This window comes from Dendropsophus ebraccatus, chromosome 3, assembly GCF_027789765.1.
Source record: "Dendropsophus ebraccatus isolate aDenEbr1 chromosome 3, aDenEbr1.pat, whole genome shotgun sequence".
Classification (NCBI taxonomy): domain Eukaryota; kingdom Metazoa; phylum Chordata; class Amphibia; order Anura; family Hylidae; genus Dendropsophus; species Dendropsophus ebraccatus.
The window spans coordinates 5,538,493-5,561,965 of record NC_091456.1 but is presented as its reverse complement, the minus strand read 5'-3'; the positions used below and the strand labels follow the sequence as shown (position 1 = coordinate 5,561,965).

The following is a 23,473-nucleotide window of genomic DNA, read 5'->3' as shown; positions in this document are numbered from 1 at the left end:
TACAATAAAACATTTATTCCTCTGAATCTGCAGTTTTTACAAATACCCCATTTGTGGGTGTAAACTGTTGTGCAGGCGCACAACACGGCTCAGAAGAGAAGGAGCACCCTTTAAATTTTGGAGTGGGGATTTGGCTGGAATAAATATAGGAGACCATGTTACAGTTACAGAGCCCCCCTAGTGCCGAGACAGTGGGAACCCTCCATAAGTGACCCCATTTTAAAAAAAACTACACCCCTTAAAGAATGTAACAAGGGGTACAGTGGGCATGTGGACCCTACAGGTTTTTCACAGTTTTTTGCAAAAGTGGGCAGTGAAAATGAAAAATCACATTTTTCACACTTATACATTGATGAAACCTCAAATTTTTCAAATTTCAAAAAGCATGGAGGAGAAAAAGCCCCCCGATATTTGTAAAGCAATCTGTACTGAGCACAGAAATACCCCATTTGTGAACATAGAGTATTGTGTGGGCGTACAACAGGGCTCAGAAGAGAAGGAGCACCTATGTCTGTGTGTGCACAGACGTTTACTGACACTTACTAATGGACACTGACTGACGGTTACTGACACTGACTGACGGTTACTGACACTTACTAATGGACACTGAATTACGGTTACTGACACTTACTAATGGACACTGAATTACGGTTACTGACACTTACTAATGGACACTGACTGACGGTTACTCACACTGACTGACTGACGGTTACTCACACTTACTAATGGACACTGACTGATGGTTACTGACACTGACTGACGGTTACTGATACTTACTAACGGATGCTGACTGACACTGATGTTTACTAACAGACACTGACTGACACTGACGCTTACTAATGGACGCTGACTGACACTGACGCTTACTAACGGACACTGACTGACACTGACGCTTACTAATGGGCGCTGACTGACGCTGACGATTACTAACGGATATAGACTGACACTGACGCTTACTAACGGACACTGACTGACGCTTACTAACAGACGCTGACGGACGCTTACTAACGGACGCTGACTGACACTAACGGACGCTGACTGACTCTTACTAACGGACGCTGACTGACGCTTACTAACGGACGCTGACTGACGCTTACTAACGGACGCTGACTGACGCTTACTAACGGATGCTGACTGACGCTTACTAACGGACGCTGACTGACGCTTACTAATGGACACTGACTGACGGACGCTAACTAAGATCTCCCTTATTACTGGGAGATCACAGGGGAGGGGGTACTTTTTATTATATGTATGTGTGTGTGTGTGTTTTTTTTTTACAGTATATGGATGCAGGCTCTGATCTTCTCACAAAGTGAGTGATCAAAGCCTGCATCCATGCTCTGCCACGATCAAATACTGTGATTGGCCAATCACAGTATATAGCAGCATGTACCAGCGTCATCACACAGACGCTGGTATATGCTGCTGCTGCAGCACTGGCTCCCCGTTCCCGGAACTCTCTCTAAGCTCCGGGATCCGGGGAGCCAGTGCTGCCAGGAGGAGGGGGAAGGAGACACCTCCTGTGACCCCCTCCGGTGGCGGCGGCAGCGACGGCGGCTGTAGCGGCGATCCGGGGGGGGATCATGCTGCAGCAGGAGGGGGTCATAGCAGAGATCGCATCTGCTGTGACCCTCCAGCACATCGGCGGCGGCGGGATGGCCCGGGCGGCAGACACGGCGGGAGCGGCGGGGGGGGGGCGGGACATCGGCGGACATCTTCAGACACGGCAGGGGGGAGGCGGAATGGATCGGCAGCAGCTTCCCCCGGATCCCGGAACTCGGCAGAGATCGGGACCCGGGGGTTTACTGCTCGCTTTACCGGTATCAGTGGATCGTTACCGATCCACTGATGCCGGTGATTGGCTGTGCTGGACACCTTCAAAGGGTCCAGGGGCAGCTACACTAAACTGTCAGCTATCAGCTGACAGTTTAGTTTCGGCTTCCGGTCACTGTTTGTGTAAACAGTGAGCACCGGGAGCCGGGAAGTTATAGTACGTCCTGGTGCGGAAAGTAACCTCCTGCCAGGACGTACTATAACGTCCTAGTGCGTCTATGGGTTAATGTGAATTACTATAGAAGTTTTGTTCCGCTGGTGTCTCATCCCCTACAATTTTTGTACATGTGATTATATATCATGTAGTTCCATGAAATAAATGGCAGAAAAAAACACCAATATACATATAGATATGCAATATACAGTGGTACCTTGGTTTAAGAGCGTTTTGGTTTAAAAGCTCACAGTTTTTCAAAATTGTGACCTGGTTTAAGAGCATTGTTTTGGTTTAAGAGCTCCCTGTACTGGGTGAGAGGACGAGTTGGGAAGGGGCATGGTCTGCATAGCGGGGTCTACAGCCCTGTAACCTGAGCCAGAAAGTCTCCCTCATTTTCTAAATCATGGCAGATCCCTTCAGGCTGGGGCTTACATCAGGGGACAGGACTGTGGAGGCAATCTCATAGCTGTAACCCCTCTCTCCCAGGACAGAGAGCGCTGCATGTATGTGCTTACATCTGCCCTTCCACTCCTTCATGCTCCCTGCAGTCTCTTTTAGTCCTGATTGGTCCATGCTCAACACCCCCCCTTTCCCATTGCTGTCATGTGACCACACAGACCTCTGACAGCAGCCCTGCTTCTCTATTCTAGCCTGTTGTACAATGCTACTGCTGCTGTATTATCAGGGTTATACAGTTACTATACAAATATACACCACATGCTCATTGCTATACTGTACAGTAACTTATATATCACATATTCAGATGCTGCTGTGTTATCAGGGTTATACAGTTACTATACATTATACTCCACATGCTGATTGCTATACTGTACAGTAACTTATATATCACATATCCAGCTGCTGTGTTATCAGGGTTATACAGTTACTATACATTATACGCCACATGCTGCTATACTGTACAGTAACTTATATATCACATATCCAGCTGCTGTGTTATCAGGGTTATACAGTTACTATAAATTATACACCACATGCTGCTATACTGTACAGTAACTTATATATCACATATCCAGCTGCTGTGTTATCAGGGTTATACAGTTACTATACATTATACACCACATGCTGATTGCTATACTGTACAGTAACTTATATATCACATATCCTGCTGCTGTGTTATCAGGGTTATACAGTTACTATACATTATACACCACATGCTGCTATACTGTACAGTAACTTATATATCACATATCCAGCTGCTGTGTTATCAGGGTTATACAATTACTATACATTATATACCACATGCTGCTATACTGTACAGTAACTTATACATCACATATCCAGCTGCTGTGTTATCAGGGTTATACAGTTACTATACATTATACTCCACATGCTGCTATACTGTACAGTAACTTATATATCACATATCCAGCTGCTGTGTTATCAGGGTTATCAGGTAAACGTGTGAATAAGGAGAACAATTGCCAGCAGATCCATCATATCCCTCCTGGATGCTGCAGAATGGTAACATATCTTCAGAGTGAACAAAGCCTAAGGGTCCTATTACACGGCCCCTAGCAACCAATCAGATTCCACATTTCATTTTTCAAAGAGTCTGTGAGGCATGAAAGGTGGAATCTGATTGGTTGCCGGGGGTGACTGAGCCAGCGTCACTTTACACAATGAAAGATTTTTCATAACGGTCAGAGTTTAGACGGTACAATATATCGTACGGAAATTCGTTTTGCGATCGCTTAAGCCTATCTCACACATTGGTTAAATCGGCGAACGACTGTTTACATGGAACGATCTGTGAATTTTTTGCGAACGACGATTTTAGAACATGTTGTAAGATCAAAATGAACGATTTCTCGTTCGTCGCTTGATCGTTTGCAGCGTTTACACGTATGATTATCATTTGAATTCGATCGTTATCGTGCGAATTCGCACGATAATCTTTCCGTGTAAACGCAGCATAAAACTGGCCCATTATTCCATTGACATGGCATAAAACTCTGTTGTGTATGAGAAAAAAAAAACAATGTTATTGCAATAAAAAGTATGAAGTTCAAAACAATTTCTAAAAATTTGTGCACATACAAAGAATAAACTGGTGGAAAACTGAAATCTGAAATATTAGATGCAACAGGTCTGTGGCCCAGGTCTGTCAAAAACATTATATCATATATGAGTAGATTCTCGTGTACTGTTTGAATCTCCATGGCACTGTAATGAAGCAGCCGCGCGGCTCTGTCACTGCTGTGCTGCGGAGAGTCAAACTATTTCCCCGGTCCCGGCAGGGTACTGATACATCATGCCGGACGGGGAAACACTCCGCTACAGGGCTTCCCCATCTATAGCATCCCTAAGATACGGGACATGGGAATAAGCCCTTAGTATTCACTTGGGGTGTTAGGAGGAGTTGGCAGAGCACCAAGGGGTAAGTTCCCTACCCTGGAGCACCAAACTGCCTCACCTGCCTACTACTGAAATACTTTAAAAGGTTCTAGGTGTGCCATATTGAAAGTACTCTACCTAATGTCCCACCCTGTGACTGTACGTAATGTCCCACCCTGTGACTCTACCTAATGTCCCGCCTGTGACTCTACCTAATGTCCCGCCTGTGACTCTACCTAATGTCCCGCCTGTGACTCTACCTAATTTTCAACCGTGTGACTGTACCTAATGTCTCGCCTGTGACTCTACCTAATGTCCCACCTGTGACTTTACCTAATGACCTATGTGTGACTCTACCTAATGACTGGCCTGTGACTCTACCTAATGTTCCACCCTGTGACTCTACCTAATTTCCAACCCTGTGACTCTACCTAATGTCCCACCTGTGACTTTACCTAATGACTGGCCTGTGACTCTACCTTATGTTCCACCCTGTGACTCTACCTAATGACCTACGCGTGACTCTACCTAATGTTCCACCCTGTGACTCTACCTAATGACCTACGTGAGACTCTACCTAATGACCTACGTGGGACTCTACCTAATGACCTACGTGGGACTCTACCTAATGACCTACGTGGGACTCTACCTAATGTCCCGCCTGTGACTCTACCTAATGTCCCGCCTGTGACTCTACCTAATGTCCCGCCTGTGACTCTACCTAATGTCCTAATGAGCTACAAAGAAACCCAACCTCAGAGGTTGTCAAGCTGCGGCCCTCCAGCTGTAGCAAAACTACAATTCCTATCATGCCTGGACAGTTAAAGATTTGGCTTTGGCTGCTCAGATCCAGACATGATGAGGATTGAAGTTGTGCAGCAGCTGGAGGGCCGCGAGTTTGACCCCTGTGATCTCGGCCAGCAGTCATACTGTCTTCTGTCTGTCTTCTACTTCTTGTAAGCCACCAGATCTACATCAGCAGGAAGGATGGGACAGAGTGCATGCTCACCGCTTGTTTCTAGTCTTGGAGACACACAGAGAAACATAGAAGCTAAATATACAAACAAGAGGTTTTTAATCAAAACTTTTTTAGAAACTTGCTTCATTTTTGGTTTCGAACGAGAGCAATACTTAAATGTTTGCAAAGGTGGATGTAGCCCATGAACCAGAATTCACGTCTCCTGCTCTACTTAAGTGGGCAGTAATCGGTTTAAGAGTGCAGTAATGAAATGCACAGACTGTATATTTGATAACCCCTTTCTATTAGGCAAACTCCCTTGTGACTGCTAATCGGGGAGGTCCGACATGGCAAGAGCTACTCTCTGCTCTGCTTCAATGGATTATGCCGCTTTTTGTCTTACATGTTTGGTCAGCTTTGTGTACAACCAACCAACCAACAAACTCAAAGCCTAAATTACTTGAAAGAAAGGATCTGCACAATAGCTCTCACACCTCTTTGGCAAAGAGATGTCTCTTCCAGTAAAGTCTCACTCTACCTAGGACTCTTAGAAATAGAGATGAGCGAGCCGGGCTGAGGTTCAGGTCCTATGAACACAAACCATTGGCATTTGAATCCTACCTGTCCATGGGGAAGGGGGAGACAGCCCAAGTCCCACCTGGAAAACAGGGATACAGCCTATGACCTAGGCTATATCAAGACTCTTTACACTAAGAGGTGTTGAGTGCAATATCTTTTTTTCTACTTTTGCATGTACGTTATTATGGACTGTATATATAGCGCACCACCACAAGTATCTCGTGTGAGTCTATGAAAGTTCACTATACCCACACGTCTATATAGAGCATTGACTGGGAATATTATGCCAAGCCAAACAATCTCTCCAAAATGAAAGACTTTTAATCCGCAGACAGCTGTTTCAGGGTTGCTGCCCCCTCTTCAGTGCAGAGCAGGGTATGGCTGCTAGGGAGAGACCTATTGTTGTGGGTCTAAGGGGTATCAATTCTCCTTAAAGGCGTTGGCCACTTTTTAGTAAAATAGGTCAGTACAAAGTATTAGTAAGTGTACTCACTGTATATACTGACAGCAGCTCCCTGTGTACCTCATAGAGCTAAAATCAGACTCCCCTTCACCAGGCTGGGGTGTCCTGCTCTGTTTTGTTTCAGTCCACAAAATGGCTGACGTGGAGGAGCATGTGACCATGCCCTGTCCACTGTGTTCTCCATAGACATATACAGGCTCAGTGGTGGACACTGGGGGGCGGGGCCTGGTCACATGCTCCTCCATGTAAGCAATCTTATGGACCAAAACACCACAGAGCAGGGCAGCCCAGCCTGGAGGAGGGGAGTCTGATATTAGCTCTATGAGGTACACAGGGAGCTGCTGTCAGTATATATATTGAGTACACTTACTAATACTGTACACTGTGCAATTTAACTATAAAGTGGCCAACCCCTGTAAGTAGAGCCCGTCATAAAGAAATGTGGAGATTTACAGGCCATTATTGCTCCACTGAGAATTCTCCACACATCTTTATGACAAACTCTCCTTAAGAAGAATTAGTATCCCTTGGACCCACAACGATAGGCCTCTCAGTAGCCAAGCACCCTCTTCTCCACTGAAGAGGGGCAACAACCCTGAAACAGCTGTCTGCAGATGGGAAGTCTTTCCTTTTAGAGAGATTGTTTGGCTTGCCATAATATCCCCATTCAATGTTCTAAGACTCCTGCTCAGAAAAATTACTGGCTAAGGTCGGTCACTGCAGTAATTGGCCGAGTAGGCATTTCTAGTGTCCAGACCAGGGACTGGTCAGCGAGGATCCAAGTGCCATCAAAATAGCAGCAGCGGGGAATCAAGCAGATAAGTACACAACAAAATGTCTGGCAATCACTTTAAGGCTGCATGATTACAAAAGTCTGTTCCTGAGCAATTAGTTTATTTTACTAGAGGCAGAGTCCCCCTTTACCACATATATATATCTATATCATAAAAATCAAAGTCTGTCTGTCTGTCTGTCTGTCCTTCTGTCTGTCTGTCTGTCCTCTATAGACTTCCAAACGCCTGAACCGTTTGACCCCAAATTTGGCACACAGATACATTGGGTGCCCGGGAAGGTTATTGCGAAGGTCCCGTCCCCGCCAGATGTACAGGAGGGAAGGGGGAGGGGAAAGAGCGCCCCATAGAGATGAATGGTAAAATCTCCTCACTGCAAACACAGGTGATATAATTAGCTGCAGCAGACACGGCAGTTGGAGCCTTAGCAACCAATAGGATTACTGCTTTCATTTTCACAGGGAGCAATGGTTGCTAGGGAAGCTGCCTCACAACATCCACAGTAATAACTGGTAGACCCCCTACTCCATCTATACAGTACATGTATATACAGGACCCCCTACTCCATCTATACAGTACATGTATATACAGGGCCCCCTACTCCATCTATACAGTACATGTATATACAGGACCCCCTACTCCATCTATACAGTATATGTATATACAGGACCCCCTACTCCATCTATACAGTACATATATATACAGGACCCCCTACTCCATCTATACAGTACAGGTATACAGGACCCCCTACTCCATCTATACAGTACATGTATATACAGGACCCCCTACTCCATCTATACAGTACATGTATATACAGGGCCCTCTAATCCATCTATACAGTACATGTATATACAGGGCTCTCTACTCCATCTATACAGTACATGTATATACAGGACCCCCTACTCCATCTATATAGTATATGTATATACAGGACCCCCTACTCCATCTATACAGTACATGTATATACAGGACCCCCTACTCCATCTATACAGCAGGGTGGATAAAAATCAATGATTTTTTTAAAAAAATCAAAAAAATCGGATTTTTTTGATTTAAATCGGATTTTTTTGATTTAAATCGGATTTTTTTCAATAAACTGCTTTTTGAGGAAAATATTTTACCATCCAAAGGTTCTTCCATCATGAGATAAAGCTGAGTTGTTTAACTCAGTAGAATAAAGGCTGTATATGTTCTCAAATGTTACAACATGAACAGAGTTGAGAAAAAGACCTTAATCCTATTGTTCTACAAACCTATGAATACAGAATCATCCCCTTCAGTACCAAGTCCAAGAAGCTAGACAATATGTTTCTGATTGTTTGGACTATTTTTTTTTTTTTTTTGTTTAGCCAAATTAGTTAACATGGATGTTTGTTTAAGCAAATAACGTATGCTGTAATGTTGTTATTGTTTCAGTTGAATAAATCCATTTAAATTGTTATTAAGTTCAGGATTATTTTTCTCCTTCCTAAGTACAACAGAACAGTGGTGTCCAAATATGAATGATTAACCCATTAAACTGGGGAGAAAAAAGTAATATAAAAAGTGATTCTAAAAATCTTCATCTACTTGCATGTTAAAGTAGCAAGAACTAGTTTAGGTAGAAACTTTGATTTAAATCACTGATTTAAATCAAGCCTTCCGGACTAGTGATTTAAATCGTGATTTAAATCGTGATTTAAATCAGTTTGATTTAAAACAAATCCACCCTGCTATACAGTACATGTATATACAGGGCCCCTACTCCATCTATACAGTACATGTATATACAGGACCCCCTACTCCATCTATACAGTACATGTATATACAGGGCCCCCTACTCCATCTATACAGTACATGTATATACAGGACCCCCTACTCCATCTATACAGTACATGTATATACAGGACCCCCTACTCCATCTATACAGTACATGTATATACAGGACCCCCTACTCCATCTATACAGTACATGTATATACAGGACCCCCTACTCCATCTATACAGTACATGTATACAGGACCCCCTACTCCATCTATACAGTACATGTATATACAGGACCCCCTACTCCATCTATACAGTACATGTATATACAGGACCCCCTACTCCATCTATACAGGACATGTATATACAGGACCCTCTACTCCATCTATACAGTACATGTATATACAGGGCCCCCTACTCCATCTATACAGTACATGTATACAGGACCCCCTACTCCATCTATACACTACATGTATATACAGGACCCCCTACTCCATCTATACAGTACATGTATATACAGGGCCCCCTACTCCATCTATACAGTACATGTATATACAGGACCCCCTACTCCATCTATACAGTATATGTATATACAGGACCCCCTACTCCATCTATACAGTACATATATATACAGGACCCCCTACTCCATCTATACAGTACAGGTATACAGGACCCCCTACTCCATCTATACAGTACATGTATTTACAGGACCCCCTACTCCATCTATACAGTACATGTATATACAGGGCCCTCTACTCCATCTATACAGTACATGTATATACAGGGCCCTCTACTCCATCTATACAGTACATGTATATACAGGGCTCTCTACTCCATCTATACAGTACATGTATATACAGGACCCCCTACTCCATCTATACAGTATATGTATATACAGGACCCCCTACTCCATCTATACAGTACATGTATATACAGGACCCCCTACTCCATCTATACAGTACATGTATACAGGACCCCCTACTCCATCTATACAGTACATGTATATACAGGACCCCCTACTCCATCTATACAGTACATGTATATACAGGACCCCCTACTCCATCTATACAGGACATGTATATACAGGACCCTCTACTCCATCTATACAGTACATGTATATACAGGGCCCCCTACTCCATCTATACAGTACATGTATACAGGACCCCCTACTCCATCTATACAGTACATGTATATACAGGGCCCCCTACTCCATCTATACAGTACATGTATACAGGACCCCCTACTCCATCTATACAGTACATGTATATACAGGACCCCCTACTCCATGTATACAGTACATGTATATACAGGACCCCCTACTCCATGTATACAGTACATATATATACAGGGCCCCCTACTCCATCTATACAGTACATATATATACAGGGCCCCCTACTCCATCTATACAGTACATGTATACAGGACCCCCTACTCCATCTATACAGAACATATATATACAGGGCCCCCTACTCCAACTATAGAGTACATGTATATACAGGACCCCCTACTCCATCTATACAGAACATATATATACAGGACCCCCTACTCCAACTATACAGTACATGTATATACAGGGCCCCCTACTCCATCCATACAGTACATGTATATACAGGGCACTACAGGTATACCAAACTGTGACTGGGTAACACCGCCATACCAGACCTGACCAATACTGCCATACTGTGAATGGATAACACCGCCACACCAGACCTGACCAATACTGCTATACTGTGCTGGATAATACTGTCATACCAGACCTGACCAATACCGCCATACTGTGACTGGATAACACTGCCATACCAGACCTGACCAATACCGCCATACTGTGCTGGATAACACTGTCATACCAGACCTGACCAATACCACCATACTGTGACTGGATAACACCGCTATACCAGACCTGACCAATACCACCATACCGTGAATGGATAACACCGCCACACCAGACCTGACCAATACCGCCATACTGTGACTGGATAACACCGCCATACCAGACATGACCAATACCGACACACTGTGACTGAATAACACTGCCATACGGGTAAATACAACCCTGCAGGTATACAGGACACTACAGGTATACAGGACACCAAAACTATACACTACAGGTGCACGGGACCTCCACAAAACTATATACTACAGGTATACAGGACCCCAAACTTTAAACTACAGGTATAAAGGACCCCAAAATTATACACTGCAGGTATACAGCACCTCCACCAACTATATACTTCAGGTATACAGGACCTCCACCAACTATATACTACAGGTATACAGGACCCTAAACTATACACTACAGGTATACAGGACCCCAAAACTATACACTACAGGTATACAGGACCTACACCAACTTTATAATACAGGTATACAGCACCTTCAACAACTCTATACAGGACCCCGAATATACTACAGGTACACAGGAACTCCACCAGCTATATACTACAGGTATATAGGACCTCAAACTATACACTACAGGTATACAGGACCTTCACCAACTCTATACTATAGTTATACAGGCCCCTGAAACTATTCACTACAGGTATATAGGACCCCCGAACTATATACTACAGGTATACAAGACCTCCACCAATTATACACTACAGGTATCCAGGACCCTCAAACTATAAACTACAGGTATACAAGACCTCCACCAACTATACATTACAGGTAAACAGCACCAACTATATACTACAGGTGTACAGGACCCCCGAACTATACAGTACAGGTATACAGGACCTTCACCAACTGTACACTGCAGGTATACAGGACCTCCCTCAACTATACACTACAGGTATACAGCCCCCCCAACTACATACTGCAGGTATACAGGACCCCCCCAACTATACACTATAGGTATACAGCCCCCCCAACTACACACTGCAGGTATACAGGACCCCCCCCAACTATACACTATAGGTATACAGCCCCCCCAACTATGCACTACAGATATGCGAGACCCCTAAAAACTATACATTGTGAGTATACAGAACCCCTTCAACTATGCACTACAGGTATACACTAATTCCACTGATTAACTCAGATGAAACAATACCTTTAGCTTGGCCTCCTGGGCGCCTTAGAACAAATCTAATTAACACACTGACACTTTATACCCGGGCAGCGCCGGGTACATTTTCTAGTATATATATATATATATATTTAAAGAAGAAGTCTGATGGGGAAAAAAAATTATTTTGGGCTGGGGGTGGGAAAACAAAATAAAGAAGGTATATTTACCTTACCCGGTGTCCCCGCAGTGCCGTGTCCTGCTCCTGGACACCAGCCGGCAGTCTTCCTAGCTCCCCTGCAGCTATGTTATGACCCAGCTAAAAGATGTCCGGCTCAGCCAGTCAGTTACTGGGGCGGAACACCGCTGCAATACCTGAATGGCTGAGTGGGGTAAATCCTACCTGTTTGTGACGTGTCAGCCGAGTACCCCAGAGTACCCCAAAGCCAGGAAAAAATGCATCCAGCAGGGTACAGGAGCCCGGTGAACTGGCGCAGCGCAGACACAAGGTCTGGTAAGCATATTGTCTTTATTATGTTCCCCCCAACCCATGGGCGTAATGATTTGTCCCCCACTCCCCCCAGCCAGACATTTCCTTTAATAAAATATAATGCAATGCAGTACAGACCTGAACAAGATTAATTAACCGAAAAAATAGAACTACCAATAATTCTATGTCCATACGCATCTAAACGATGCACAACACCTACAAATAAACAATGCTGGACAGTATTCTACATTTATCAAAAAATATTTTATTTATTACATACAAAGAAATTTTTGTTGTTTAAAAACACATATTAAAAAGGGAGCAGAAAACCATACAATACATACATCAGATGGTATACAGGGCAGAGCAAATGAATAAATAATGTAACTACTATATACTAAGCCATTGATGGTATATCAATCGACCCACAGAGGCAAAGAAAGTGCAAAAGGTAAATAATAAAGTAATCCAAACAATTAATAAATATGAAAAAATAAACCTATATGTATAAAGCTGCAAGTGCAGTCTAAAGTGCAACCAAGTGCAATACCACGTATAGTATATAATTCATACAAGTATATAATCAAACCTCTGGGTATATAGCGTATTGTCCTGCCCAGTACCACCACTCACCCAACTCTGCGTTTCGCCATACAAGCTTTATTTGACCCTTGATAAAGCTTGTACGGCGAAACGCAGCATTGGGTGAGTGGTGGTACTGGGCAGGACAATACGCTATATACCCAGAGGTTTGATTATATACTTGTATGAATTATATACTATACGTGGTATTGCACTTGGTTGCACTTTAGACTGCACTTGCAGCTTTAAGCTGGGTTCACACTATGTATATTTGAGGCTGTATATTTGAGGCTGTATAGCAACCAAAACCAGGAGTGGATTGAAAACACAGAAAGGATCTGTTTACATAATGTTGTAATTGAGTGGATGGCCGCCATTTAATGCAAATATTTGTTATTTCAAAACAACGGCTGTTATATTGAAATAATGGAAGTTATTTACCGTTATATGACGGCCATCCACTTAGTTTCAACATTGTGTGAACAGATCCTTTCTGTGTTTTCAATCCACTGCTGGTTTTGGTTGCTATGAGGACCTGACATGAGGACCAAATACAGCCTGAAATATACGTAGTGTGAACCCAGCTTTATACATATAGGTTTATTTTTTCATATTTATTAATTGTTTGGATTACTTTATTATTTACCTTTTGCACTTTCTTTGCCTCTGTGGGTCGATTGATATACCATCAATGGCTTAGTATATAGTAGTTACATTATTTATTAATTTGCTCTGCCCTGTATACCATCTGATGTATGTATTGTATGGTTTTCTGCTCCCTTTTTAATATGTGTTTTTAAACAACAAAAATTTCTTTGTATGTAATAAATAAAGTATTTTTTGATAAATGTAGAATACTGTCCAGCATTGTTTATTTGTAGGTGTTGTACAGACCTGAACAATAAAGATTTATACTAAAACAAAATTCCAAACTGGAAAAAGATGTTTCTCCTCTCAACTATGTAACCTTAAACTGGTACAGGATGATGTTTTAAATACAGTGAGACCTTGGATTACGATTATAATTCTTTCTGGGAACATCCTTGTAATCCAAGTGACTTGTATATCAAGGCAAATTTTTATAATTGAAATGCAAACAATTCATTCCACAACCTAAAAACAAGGTAGGTGCTGTGTTCTGTATCAATAAAGTAGACTGTATTAGTAAAGTCAGTAAAGAAGGGGTTAATCAGTTAACTCTCTCTCCACACACAACTCCCCAGGGGGCTGCAGTACTGCTGATACTAGTAACAGCTTCCTCAAGCAGCTATCTGTGAAAGTGTTAACTCAGGGGTCAGAGGGAAACAGCGGTCATACACCATTGAGTGCCATGTGTAGGTAAGATGGTAGACACATGTGCTTGGTAGCGGCGGGTGATATCCAGATGAAGCCCTGGGGAGTTGAAGCACTCACCACTTTGGTTACGCCTGTGCACGCAGGATCTAGGCTGCCTAAACACCAGAAAAGGAGGACGCCGCAGCCTCACTAACACTCAGTCCTCCGGCAGCAGAGAGAGGAGATAAGGCCGAGCTGCTCGCTTCCACAGGAGGATCTCTGCAGCTCTGCAGGGTCCCTAAAGCAGACGAGCAACGGAGTTGATTCGGTAGCAGTGGGTTAAAATGAGAAGCCTTTCCACCCAGTACAGTATCAGGATGGGGGAGCCCTCCTGTTCCTATTACCAAATCTTGCTCGCTTACTACTTACTAGTTACAACTATTTAAAAGTTACTGGTAAGACTGGGTTCACACTAAGTTTTTTCCATCCGTTTTTTTGCAAAAAATGGATGAAAAAGAAATGGAAAAACAGATGCATGTGTGTGCATCCATTTTGGTCCATTTTTCCATTGAATCCCATTAAAAAAAAACGGATCGAAATGGATCAGTTTTTTTAACTGACACAAAAATTAGGTTAATTACATTTTGGTTACGTTAAAAAAACATCAGTTTTGATCGTTTTTTTGTGTGTTATTTTTCGTTTGGTTTTTTTTTCCCATTCTTCTCAAATAGATGCTCCCTAGAACCAAAAACTGTCCCTTTCGGTTCTGTTCTGCTTCTCTGCATTTTTTGCAACCAAGACAATTTAAAATATCATTTTTGTTTATCACTTGGATGTCATACTGCTGTCACTCTTTATTTGTGTTCCTTACTGGTACATGCCAGACAGTTTTCTATTTATGTTCACTTAAAATGTTAAATAAAGAATTGATTAAAAAAAAAATAATTTTTGTTTGAAAAATCATCATAGAGACATAGATTTGACTGGTTGAGTTCTGGGTTTTCAGACCCCCACAATCCTTATTTCACGTTGTGGCAGCACATAGCTATGCACTTCTTTCCCCAGTTCGCTGCATTTTCTCTATTTGGAGCCCATCTCCCCCAGTAGGACAGATGGCAGGGAGCCCGAGCGGGAAGAGACTGGAAGAGGGTTTACTGGAATATGCACTGTAAATGATGAAACTTTGTAACATATGTTCCCTATATTAAGATATTAATGTTGGTGGTCACATTAACAGATTTATGCTGCCCGAACCACCTGCCTTATCACTGACAACTAAATTAAACTCTGAAGCACTGCCGCATTTCAGAAAAAAATTAGTTTTGAACCAGGTTGTTGGAGTGGGAACGTGTCCAGGAGAAGGTCTTCACAGCTTCTTTCCAGCCCAGAATATTGTGACTGACTTGTCTCTTCTTATACACAAAGCTGGGAGACACCTATCAATCAAGCTGGGCCAGGCAGGGTAGAAGCCAAGGAGAACGCCTCCTGGACACTTCCCCGTGCAAAAGCTAAGTTCAAAACCAAATGTTTCTCTGACACCATGCAGTGTTCCAGAGTAAAACTTAGTTGTCTGTGATGAGAGTTTGATGCTACCCATGGTTCATGCTTCATAAATCTGCAGTCAGACTCCTCTTAATATATATATATATATATATATATATATATATATATATATATATATATACACACTTTATTTTATTTTATTTTAGTTTTGAAGATCACATCCTGAAGGAGGCCTCTGTGGTTCTGGTGGACCAAAGGAAACATTTTGGAAGCCTGAGCACATAAAAAAGTCAATCAAATTGGTATCTCTCATATCATATTGAAGCCACTGTGACAAAGAGTTGATCGCCACATGCCCTGCTCCAGGCACACTTTACAGGTTTAGCCAGAAGAAACCTGTAGCCAGGAAGACATTTTTGTTGCATTGGCTTCTGCCGACAAAAACGTAATATTACATATGACAATTTGGATGAAAAATGGCCCATGCTTAAAGAGGTTGTCCACCCTAAACTAACTTGTCCCCTATCACAGAGAATGAATGGAGCCGCTGGAGAGAGTGCTTTAAAAGCAGTGGCCTGGCTTGTGTACATATAAATATAGTTCACATATTATTATAATACACACTATGTATGCAATGTATCTCTATACATCTATATACACATCAGCCAGACCACTGCTTTTAAAGCAGAGAGGTGGTCTGTAACCTAGACAACAAGCTGTCAACAATGGGGAAAAAATAAGAGCAGCACATCAGAAGAAGGAGGCAAGTTTGCTACTAAATTAACTACAAAAGCCCTACAAGATTAAAGATATTACTTGAGATGGGGGATACCCCTTTAAAGTCTTTACACTGCCTTCTACTTTGCCCAGTAAATTTCCATACACAAGACCTTCCATCACAAACGCATCCATGTTGTCTTTCTTTGGAATAGTAGAACAGTATGTCACAAGTTAGACGCATAGTCTCATTCGGGGTATTTAGTACAATTTGGTCCCTTTTTTCTACTAGAAAGAAAATCTTAGAATTATACAATCTACAATACTACATTGGGCTAACAAGGAGATATAAAACCTGCCTGTAAGAGTGATAAATGACACAGCATGATGAAATAAAATAAATCCACACATCACGTCCTATTGCTAGGCCTCTAAGCATGGAAAATGCAGAAACCATGAAACCAATGCTGGATACTGAGGAATACAGAAACACAGAAAACATGTGACCATAGGAATATATATATATATATATATATATATATATATATATATATATATATATATATATGTATATAGAAACAGGAAGAAGCCGCACATCCAAAGGTTCATGGAGCAGGTGCTGTACAGAATCAGTCCCCTGGCTCGGGGATCCCCAAAAATATGTAAAGATGTTCCGCAGCACACCAGCATACGTGTAAAAGGTGATTTATTCCAAAAAATACAGAGAAGTACAAAAGATGCGACGTTTCGACCTCCTCACGAGATCATTATCAAGCATAGTGGGAGTGTCTCAGTGATGTCATTTTATATCCAACACATTGGTATAATTAGTGATGTCATAGATTCATTTACATACAAAAACAAATAAAAACAAATAAGCATACAGGCCCTGTATGCTTATTTGTTTTTGTATGTAAATGAATCTATGACATCACTAATTATACCAATGTGTTGGATATAAAATGACATCACTGAGACACTCCCACTATGCTTGATAATGATTTCGTGAGGAGGTCGAAATGTCGCATCTTTTGTACTTCTCTGTATTTTTTGGAATAAATCACCTTTTACACGTATGCTGGTGTGCTGCGGAACATCTTTACATATATATATATATATATATATATATATATATATATATATATACACATAACAACTTACTACAATTACAGAGAGCACCATGATGTCACTCCTGGGTCTAGGGGTCCATCTTGACCTAATGTTAGTATATAATATATAATGTATGTACATACATAATATAATAATATAATATATAAGCTGGTGTGGACATGCTGGAGCTGGACTCCTAGGCACCTGTCTTCTCATAGAATACAATGTACAATGAAAAGTAACAATGACATAAACCTTCTGGTTACTGGAGTCAATGTCTCATAACAAATGACATGAAAGGAAAACCAGGGGCCTAGGTGATGGGAGTGTGTGAGTGTGCAGGGACTGGTGATGGGAGTGTGTGAGTGTGCAGGGACTGGTGATGGGAGTGTGTGAGTGTGCAGGGACTGGTGATGGGAGTGTGTGAGTGTGCAGGGACTGGTGATGGGAGTGTGTGAGTGTGCAGGGACTGGTGATGGGAGTGTGTGAGTGTGCAGGGACTGGTGATGGGAGTGTGTGAGTGTGCAGGGACTGGTGATGGGAGTGTGTGAGTGTGCAGGGACTGGTGATGGGAGTGTGTGAGTGTGCAGGGACTGGTGATGGGAGTGTGTGAGTGTGCAGGGACTGGTGATGGGAGTGTGTGAGTGTGCAGGGACTGGTGATGGGAGTGTGTGAGTGTGCAGGGACTGGTGATGGGAGTGTGTGAGTGTGCAGGGACTGGTGATGGGAGTGTGTGAGTGTGCAGGGACTGGTGATGGGAGTGTGTGAGTGTGCAGGGACTGGTGATGGGAGTGTGTGAGTGTGCAGGGACTGGTGATGGGAGTGTGCGAGTGTGCAGGGACTGGTGATGGGAGTGTGTGAGTGTGCAGGGACTCGTGATGGGAGTGTGTGAGTGTGCAGGGACTGGTGATGGGAGTGTGTGAGTGTGCAGGGACTGGTGATGGGAGTGTGTGAGTGTGCAGGGACTGGTGATGGGAGTGTGTGAGTGTTCAGGGACTGGTGATGGGAGTGTGCGAGTGTGCAGGGACTGGTGATGGGAGTGTGCAGGGACTGGTGATGGGAGTGTGCGAGTGTGCAGGGACTAGTGATGGGAGTGTGTGAGTGTGCAGGGACTGGTGATGGGAGTGAGTGAGTGTGCAGGGACTGGTGATGGGAGTGCGCAGGGACTGGTGATGGGAGTGTGCGAGTGTGCAGGGACTGGTGATGGGAGTGTGTGAGTGTGCAGGGACTGGTGATGGGAGTGTGCGAGTGTGTAGGGACTGCTCTCATGTAGTGTGATATAACACATGCCTGGCACTAGCATCATTGTGCACTGCAGAATAGAAATCCTTATGGCAGCAGATAAGTGGGATAAATCCTGTGTGTGTGAGGTGTGGGGGAGGCTGGGGGTGTATGGGAGCAGTGCACAGTCTGCTAGAGAGAAGCACCTTTGCGACCACCTGCAGAATGCGCAGGCTCACTCCATCTCACTGCAGCTGCTTAATTTATGGCACTGCACACCAAGCAGGGGATATAAACAAACCCACTGGCAGCATAAAGGCTATGGGGGATGGGTGCAAATAAGAGATCACCTCTGCTAATAGAGAGGGATGCAGAGACATGGCAGCATGCAGCTCTCCTACCTCCAGGGTCCGGATCTCCTTCTGGGTCAGGTCGTTGGAGGTGGCACACTTGGTCCGGAGCCCCTCCAGGTTGGAGATGCTGATGTCTATCATGTTCTGGACCAGCTCGCACTGCTGCAGGGCTTTCTGCAAACTCAGGGGCTGCTCGTCGCTGCTGCTGCTGCCGGCCACAGCTTCTTCATCCATCTCTCCCCTTTGCTCTGCGATCACCCTCTTCTTCCCACCCTCCCTCCCCCCCGAAATCAGCTTAATAAAGAGGAAGAAGCGAGCCCTGTCTGGTCTCCCCCTGTTCTGTAACCTTCTCCCACTGGTGCACCCCACCCTCCCACTACCCCGGGCACAGGTGCACGGAGAGGGCACACTGGCAGCATGCACTGTACACCCTGTGCGCTAGGCTGCCTCCTCCATTAGAGTGAGTGGGGCTCCAGCCCACAGATGCTGTATCACAGGAGCACCAGGCAGCGGTGCTGATGCTGCCAGCAGGAAAGAAAGGAATGCGCCGTGCACAGGCGGCTCAGTGTGCAAGGGCTCAGTGTGCAAGGGCTCAGTGTGCAAGGGCTCAGGATCGGTGCAAAGGGCTTCAGGATCGGTGCAAAGGGCTTCAGGATCAGTGTGCAAGGCTTCAGCATCGGTGTGCAGGGATCCAGGATCGGTGTGCAGGGATCCAGGATCGGTGTGCAGGGCTTCAGTCAGAAGCAAAGCCTAATAATAATAATATTAGCAGCAGGTCGGTGTAGCCGGACAGCTGCATCTAGCCGGTTGCTTTATTCCCGTAAGGAGCCTTTTATTAGGGGCAGAGCCCAGTGCATGTGCGGGCCCTCAGGGTGATTGCTGCATGAAGCTGCCGGAGCCGGTGCCTGCTGCTGCCGCTGCTGCATCCCCTCCTGCCTCTCTCTGCACCGACATCTTGCCTGTCAATCAAGGGGCGCCTTGGACGCGGATGGGAGGAGGGGGCGGAGCCCGGGGGAGAAGAGCATGAGCGCGCACCTGACAGGAGACGCCGGCCCCGCTGTGGAGGTAAGAGCCGGGAACGCGCACCTGACAGGAGACGCCGGCCCCGCTGTGGAGGTGAGAGCCGGGAGCGCGCACCTGACAGGAGACGCCGGCCCCGCTGTGGAGGTGAGAGCCGGGAGCGCGCACCTCACCTGACAGGAGAAGCCGGCCCCACTGTGGAGGTAAGAGCCGGGAGCGCGCACCTGACAGGAGAAGCCGGCCCCACTGTGGAGGTAAGAGCCGGGAGCGCGCACCTGACAGGAGACGCCGGTCCCGCTGTGGAGGTAAGAGCCGGGAGCGCGCACCTGACAGGAGGAGCCGGCACACTGTGGAGGTAAGAGCCGGGAACGGCGCATCTTTCAGGTGTAGCCGCCCCGCTGTGGAGGTGAGAGCCAAAAACGCGCACCTCACAGGAGCCTTTGGCTCCGCTGTGGAGGTGAAGGCCGGGAACGCGCATGTCAGGTGTAGCTGCCCCGCTGTGGAGGTGAGAGCCGGTAGCGCGCACTTGACAGGCGGAGCCGACACACTGTGGAGGTGAGAGACGGTAGCGCGCACCTCACAGGAGGAGCCGTCCCCGCTGTGAAGGTAAGAGCCGGGAGCGCGCACCTTACAGGAGAGGCCCGTCCTCTATGGAGGTAGAAGCCAGGAGAGCGCACCTGACAGGAGCCGCGGGCCCCACTGTGGAGGTGAGAGCCTGGAGCGCGCATCTTTCAGGTGTAGCCGCTCCGCTGTGGAGGTGAAAGCCAGGAACGCGCATGTCAGGTGTAGCTGCCTCGCTGTAGAGGTAAGAGCCGGGAATGTGCACATGACAGGAGAGGCCTGTCCCTTATGGAGGCGAAAGCCGGGAAAACGCACCTGACAGGAGCGTCCGGCTCCGCTGTGGAGGTGAAAGCCGGGAACGCGCACCTGACAGGAGCAACCTACACCGATGTGGAGGTGAGAGCCGGGAGCGCGCACCTGACAGGAGCGTCCGGCTTTGCTGTGGAGGCGTGAACGCTCACCTCACAGGAGCCTCTGGCCCCACTGTGAAGGTGAAAGTCGGGAACGCGCACCTGACAGGAGCAGACGGTCCCGCTGTGGAGGTAAGAGCCAGGAATGTGCATGTCAGGTGTAGCCGCCCCGCAGTGGAGGTGAGTGCCAGGAGCGGGCACCTGACAGGAGTGGCTGGCCCGCTGTGGAGGTAAGAGCCAGGAACATGCACCTGACAGGAGTTGGTACGCTGTGAAGATGGGAGGCAGGAACGCACTCCTAACAGGAGCAGCCAACACCACTGTGGAGGTGAGAGCTGGTAGCGTGCACCTGACAGGAGCCTCTGACCCTGCTGTGGAGGTGAGAGCTGGGAGAGCGCACATGACAGGAGCAGCCTCCCCGCAGTGGGCCCCTAATGTTAACTCTCTGGTTATTTGCCAATGTATCCATAGCAAACCAGTATGGCTCAAATGACCAGGTATAGATGCTGGTCACTTGTATGGAGCACTCTTTTATAAGGGACCTTCACTGGCTACTTCTTGTCAATTGCAACACATCTCAGTACAACCCCTAACCCATGCCACAATGCAGCTTCTTCTAACCAGTTATATTGCTACACACTTACTAATTAGGCTGGGTTCACACTACGTATATTTCAGTCAGTATTGTGGTCCTCATATTGCAACCAAAACCAGGAGTGGATTAAAAACACAGAAAGGATCTGTTCATACAATGGTGAAATTGAGTGGATGGCCGCCATGTAACAGTAAATATCTGCAATTATTTCAATACAACAGCCGTTGTTTTAAAATAGCAAATATTTGCCATTAAATGGCGGCCATCCACTCAATTTCAACATTGTGTGAACAGAGCCTTTCTGTGTTTTCAATCCACTCCTGGTTTTGGTTGCAATGTGAGGACCACAATACTGACTGAAATATACGTAGTGTGAACCCAACCTTAGGGGGCATTCACATAATCTCTGCAATCTATCTGAAGCATGTATGGTGTCCTGCGGAGTGGATGTCAGAGCTCCCAGCACCATTATTAATTATGATGTCAGGAGCTCCGATACTGTTTAAATGTTCGTGCTAGTGCACTGAAACAGATGCCTGGCTGTGTTAGTACACTAGCGGGAACTTTTTAATAGTATTGAAGCTTACCCTATGTTCACACTTAGCATTTCTGTCAGTCTTTTGGTCAGTATTTTTCCAGCCAAAACCAGGAGTGAGTTGAAGAAGCGGAAACTTTGGAAAACTTTCGATTAAATTTTATGAAGAAGAAGAACTTGGTCAGAACTCAACCACTATGTGTATGCTTCTGGTCTCTTTGTCTAGTAAATAGAGCATGAAGGAGTTACCCCTAGATTCCGAGGTAAACATATGAATTCAGCTCCTAGAATTCAAACTTTATTATAATTCTTTCAAATATCCAGTATAATATGGATATTTTAAAGATTTACAATAAAGTTTGAGTGACTTTTATGAGCTGAAGGAATCCAGTCTTCTTCTTTCATATTGTAATTTTACCCTGTCTGTTCCACTCCTGATTTTGGCTGCAAATACTGACAGAAATATTGAGCAGAATACAATATGTGAACATAGCCTAAGGGTATATGCATACTGAGTAATTCTCGCAGATAACTTGCCAGGGATTCTGCCACCCACCCCTGTGTGCTCCCGCTTGACTCTCCACCTGTGCCATAGACTCCATTGTATACTCGGGCAGATTCCGCTGTCAGCCCAAAGAATTGACATGTTACTTAGTTTGCATATACCGTTAGGCAAGTTATCTGTGATAATTACTCTGTGTGCATATAGTCTAAGGCTATGTTCACACAACATATATTTTTGTAAAACCACGGCATGTTTGTGACAAAAATATACGTTACCTCCAGGGCCGCGTTAAGGTTGGTGGAGGCCCTGGGCAACAATTTTGTTGGGGGCCCCCCATTTTCTTCCCCCACAAATAAACCACACGGTGACATATACAGGTGGCTGATTACTGTAGGGGACTTGGCACCTACCCCTCCTCACTCCTGGCTGTATGGCTCATCATCCTCCTCTGTTCTGCATATGATGGTCCCTAGAGGCTGCAGTCCAGAGGAAGATGCCAGGCCCTAGAGACAGGATGGGGGAGGGGTGAGCATTGCAGTGTGTTCCCACTTAATTCAATGCGAGAACACAGCACTTTAGCACTTTCTGTGCGCTCTTGCCCACTGTGTTAGCCACCACAGCTAGCATGTGCAGTTGTGAATCGCAGGCAGAACCTGGACTTGCAAGTCTAGGTCCCATCTTCAGTTCCCAACCATATAAACTACCTGA

General features: G+C 45.0%; 1 protein-coding gene across 3 annotated transcripts in view; it reads right to left on the bottom strand.

Annotated features, from left to right (window-relative positions):
- The window catches only part of KSR2 (kinase suppressor of ras 2), a 304,420-nt gene extending 285,047 nt beyond the window's left edge, over window positions 1–19,373 (bottom strand). For all 3 annotated transcript variants that reach the window (XR_011362254.1, XM_069963967.1, XM_069963968.1), the window contains exon 1: window positions 19,188–19,373. Coding sequence is in view for 2 of the 3 variants with exons in the window: in XM_069963967.1 (XP_069820068.1) it covers window positions 19,188–19,373 (186 nt within the window). In the remaining variant the exon portion in view is untranslated. The remainder of the gene's footprint in view (window positions 1–19,187) is intronic.
- Window positions 19,374–23,473: the final 4,100 nt, after the last annotated feature.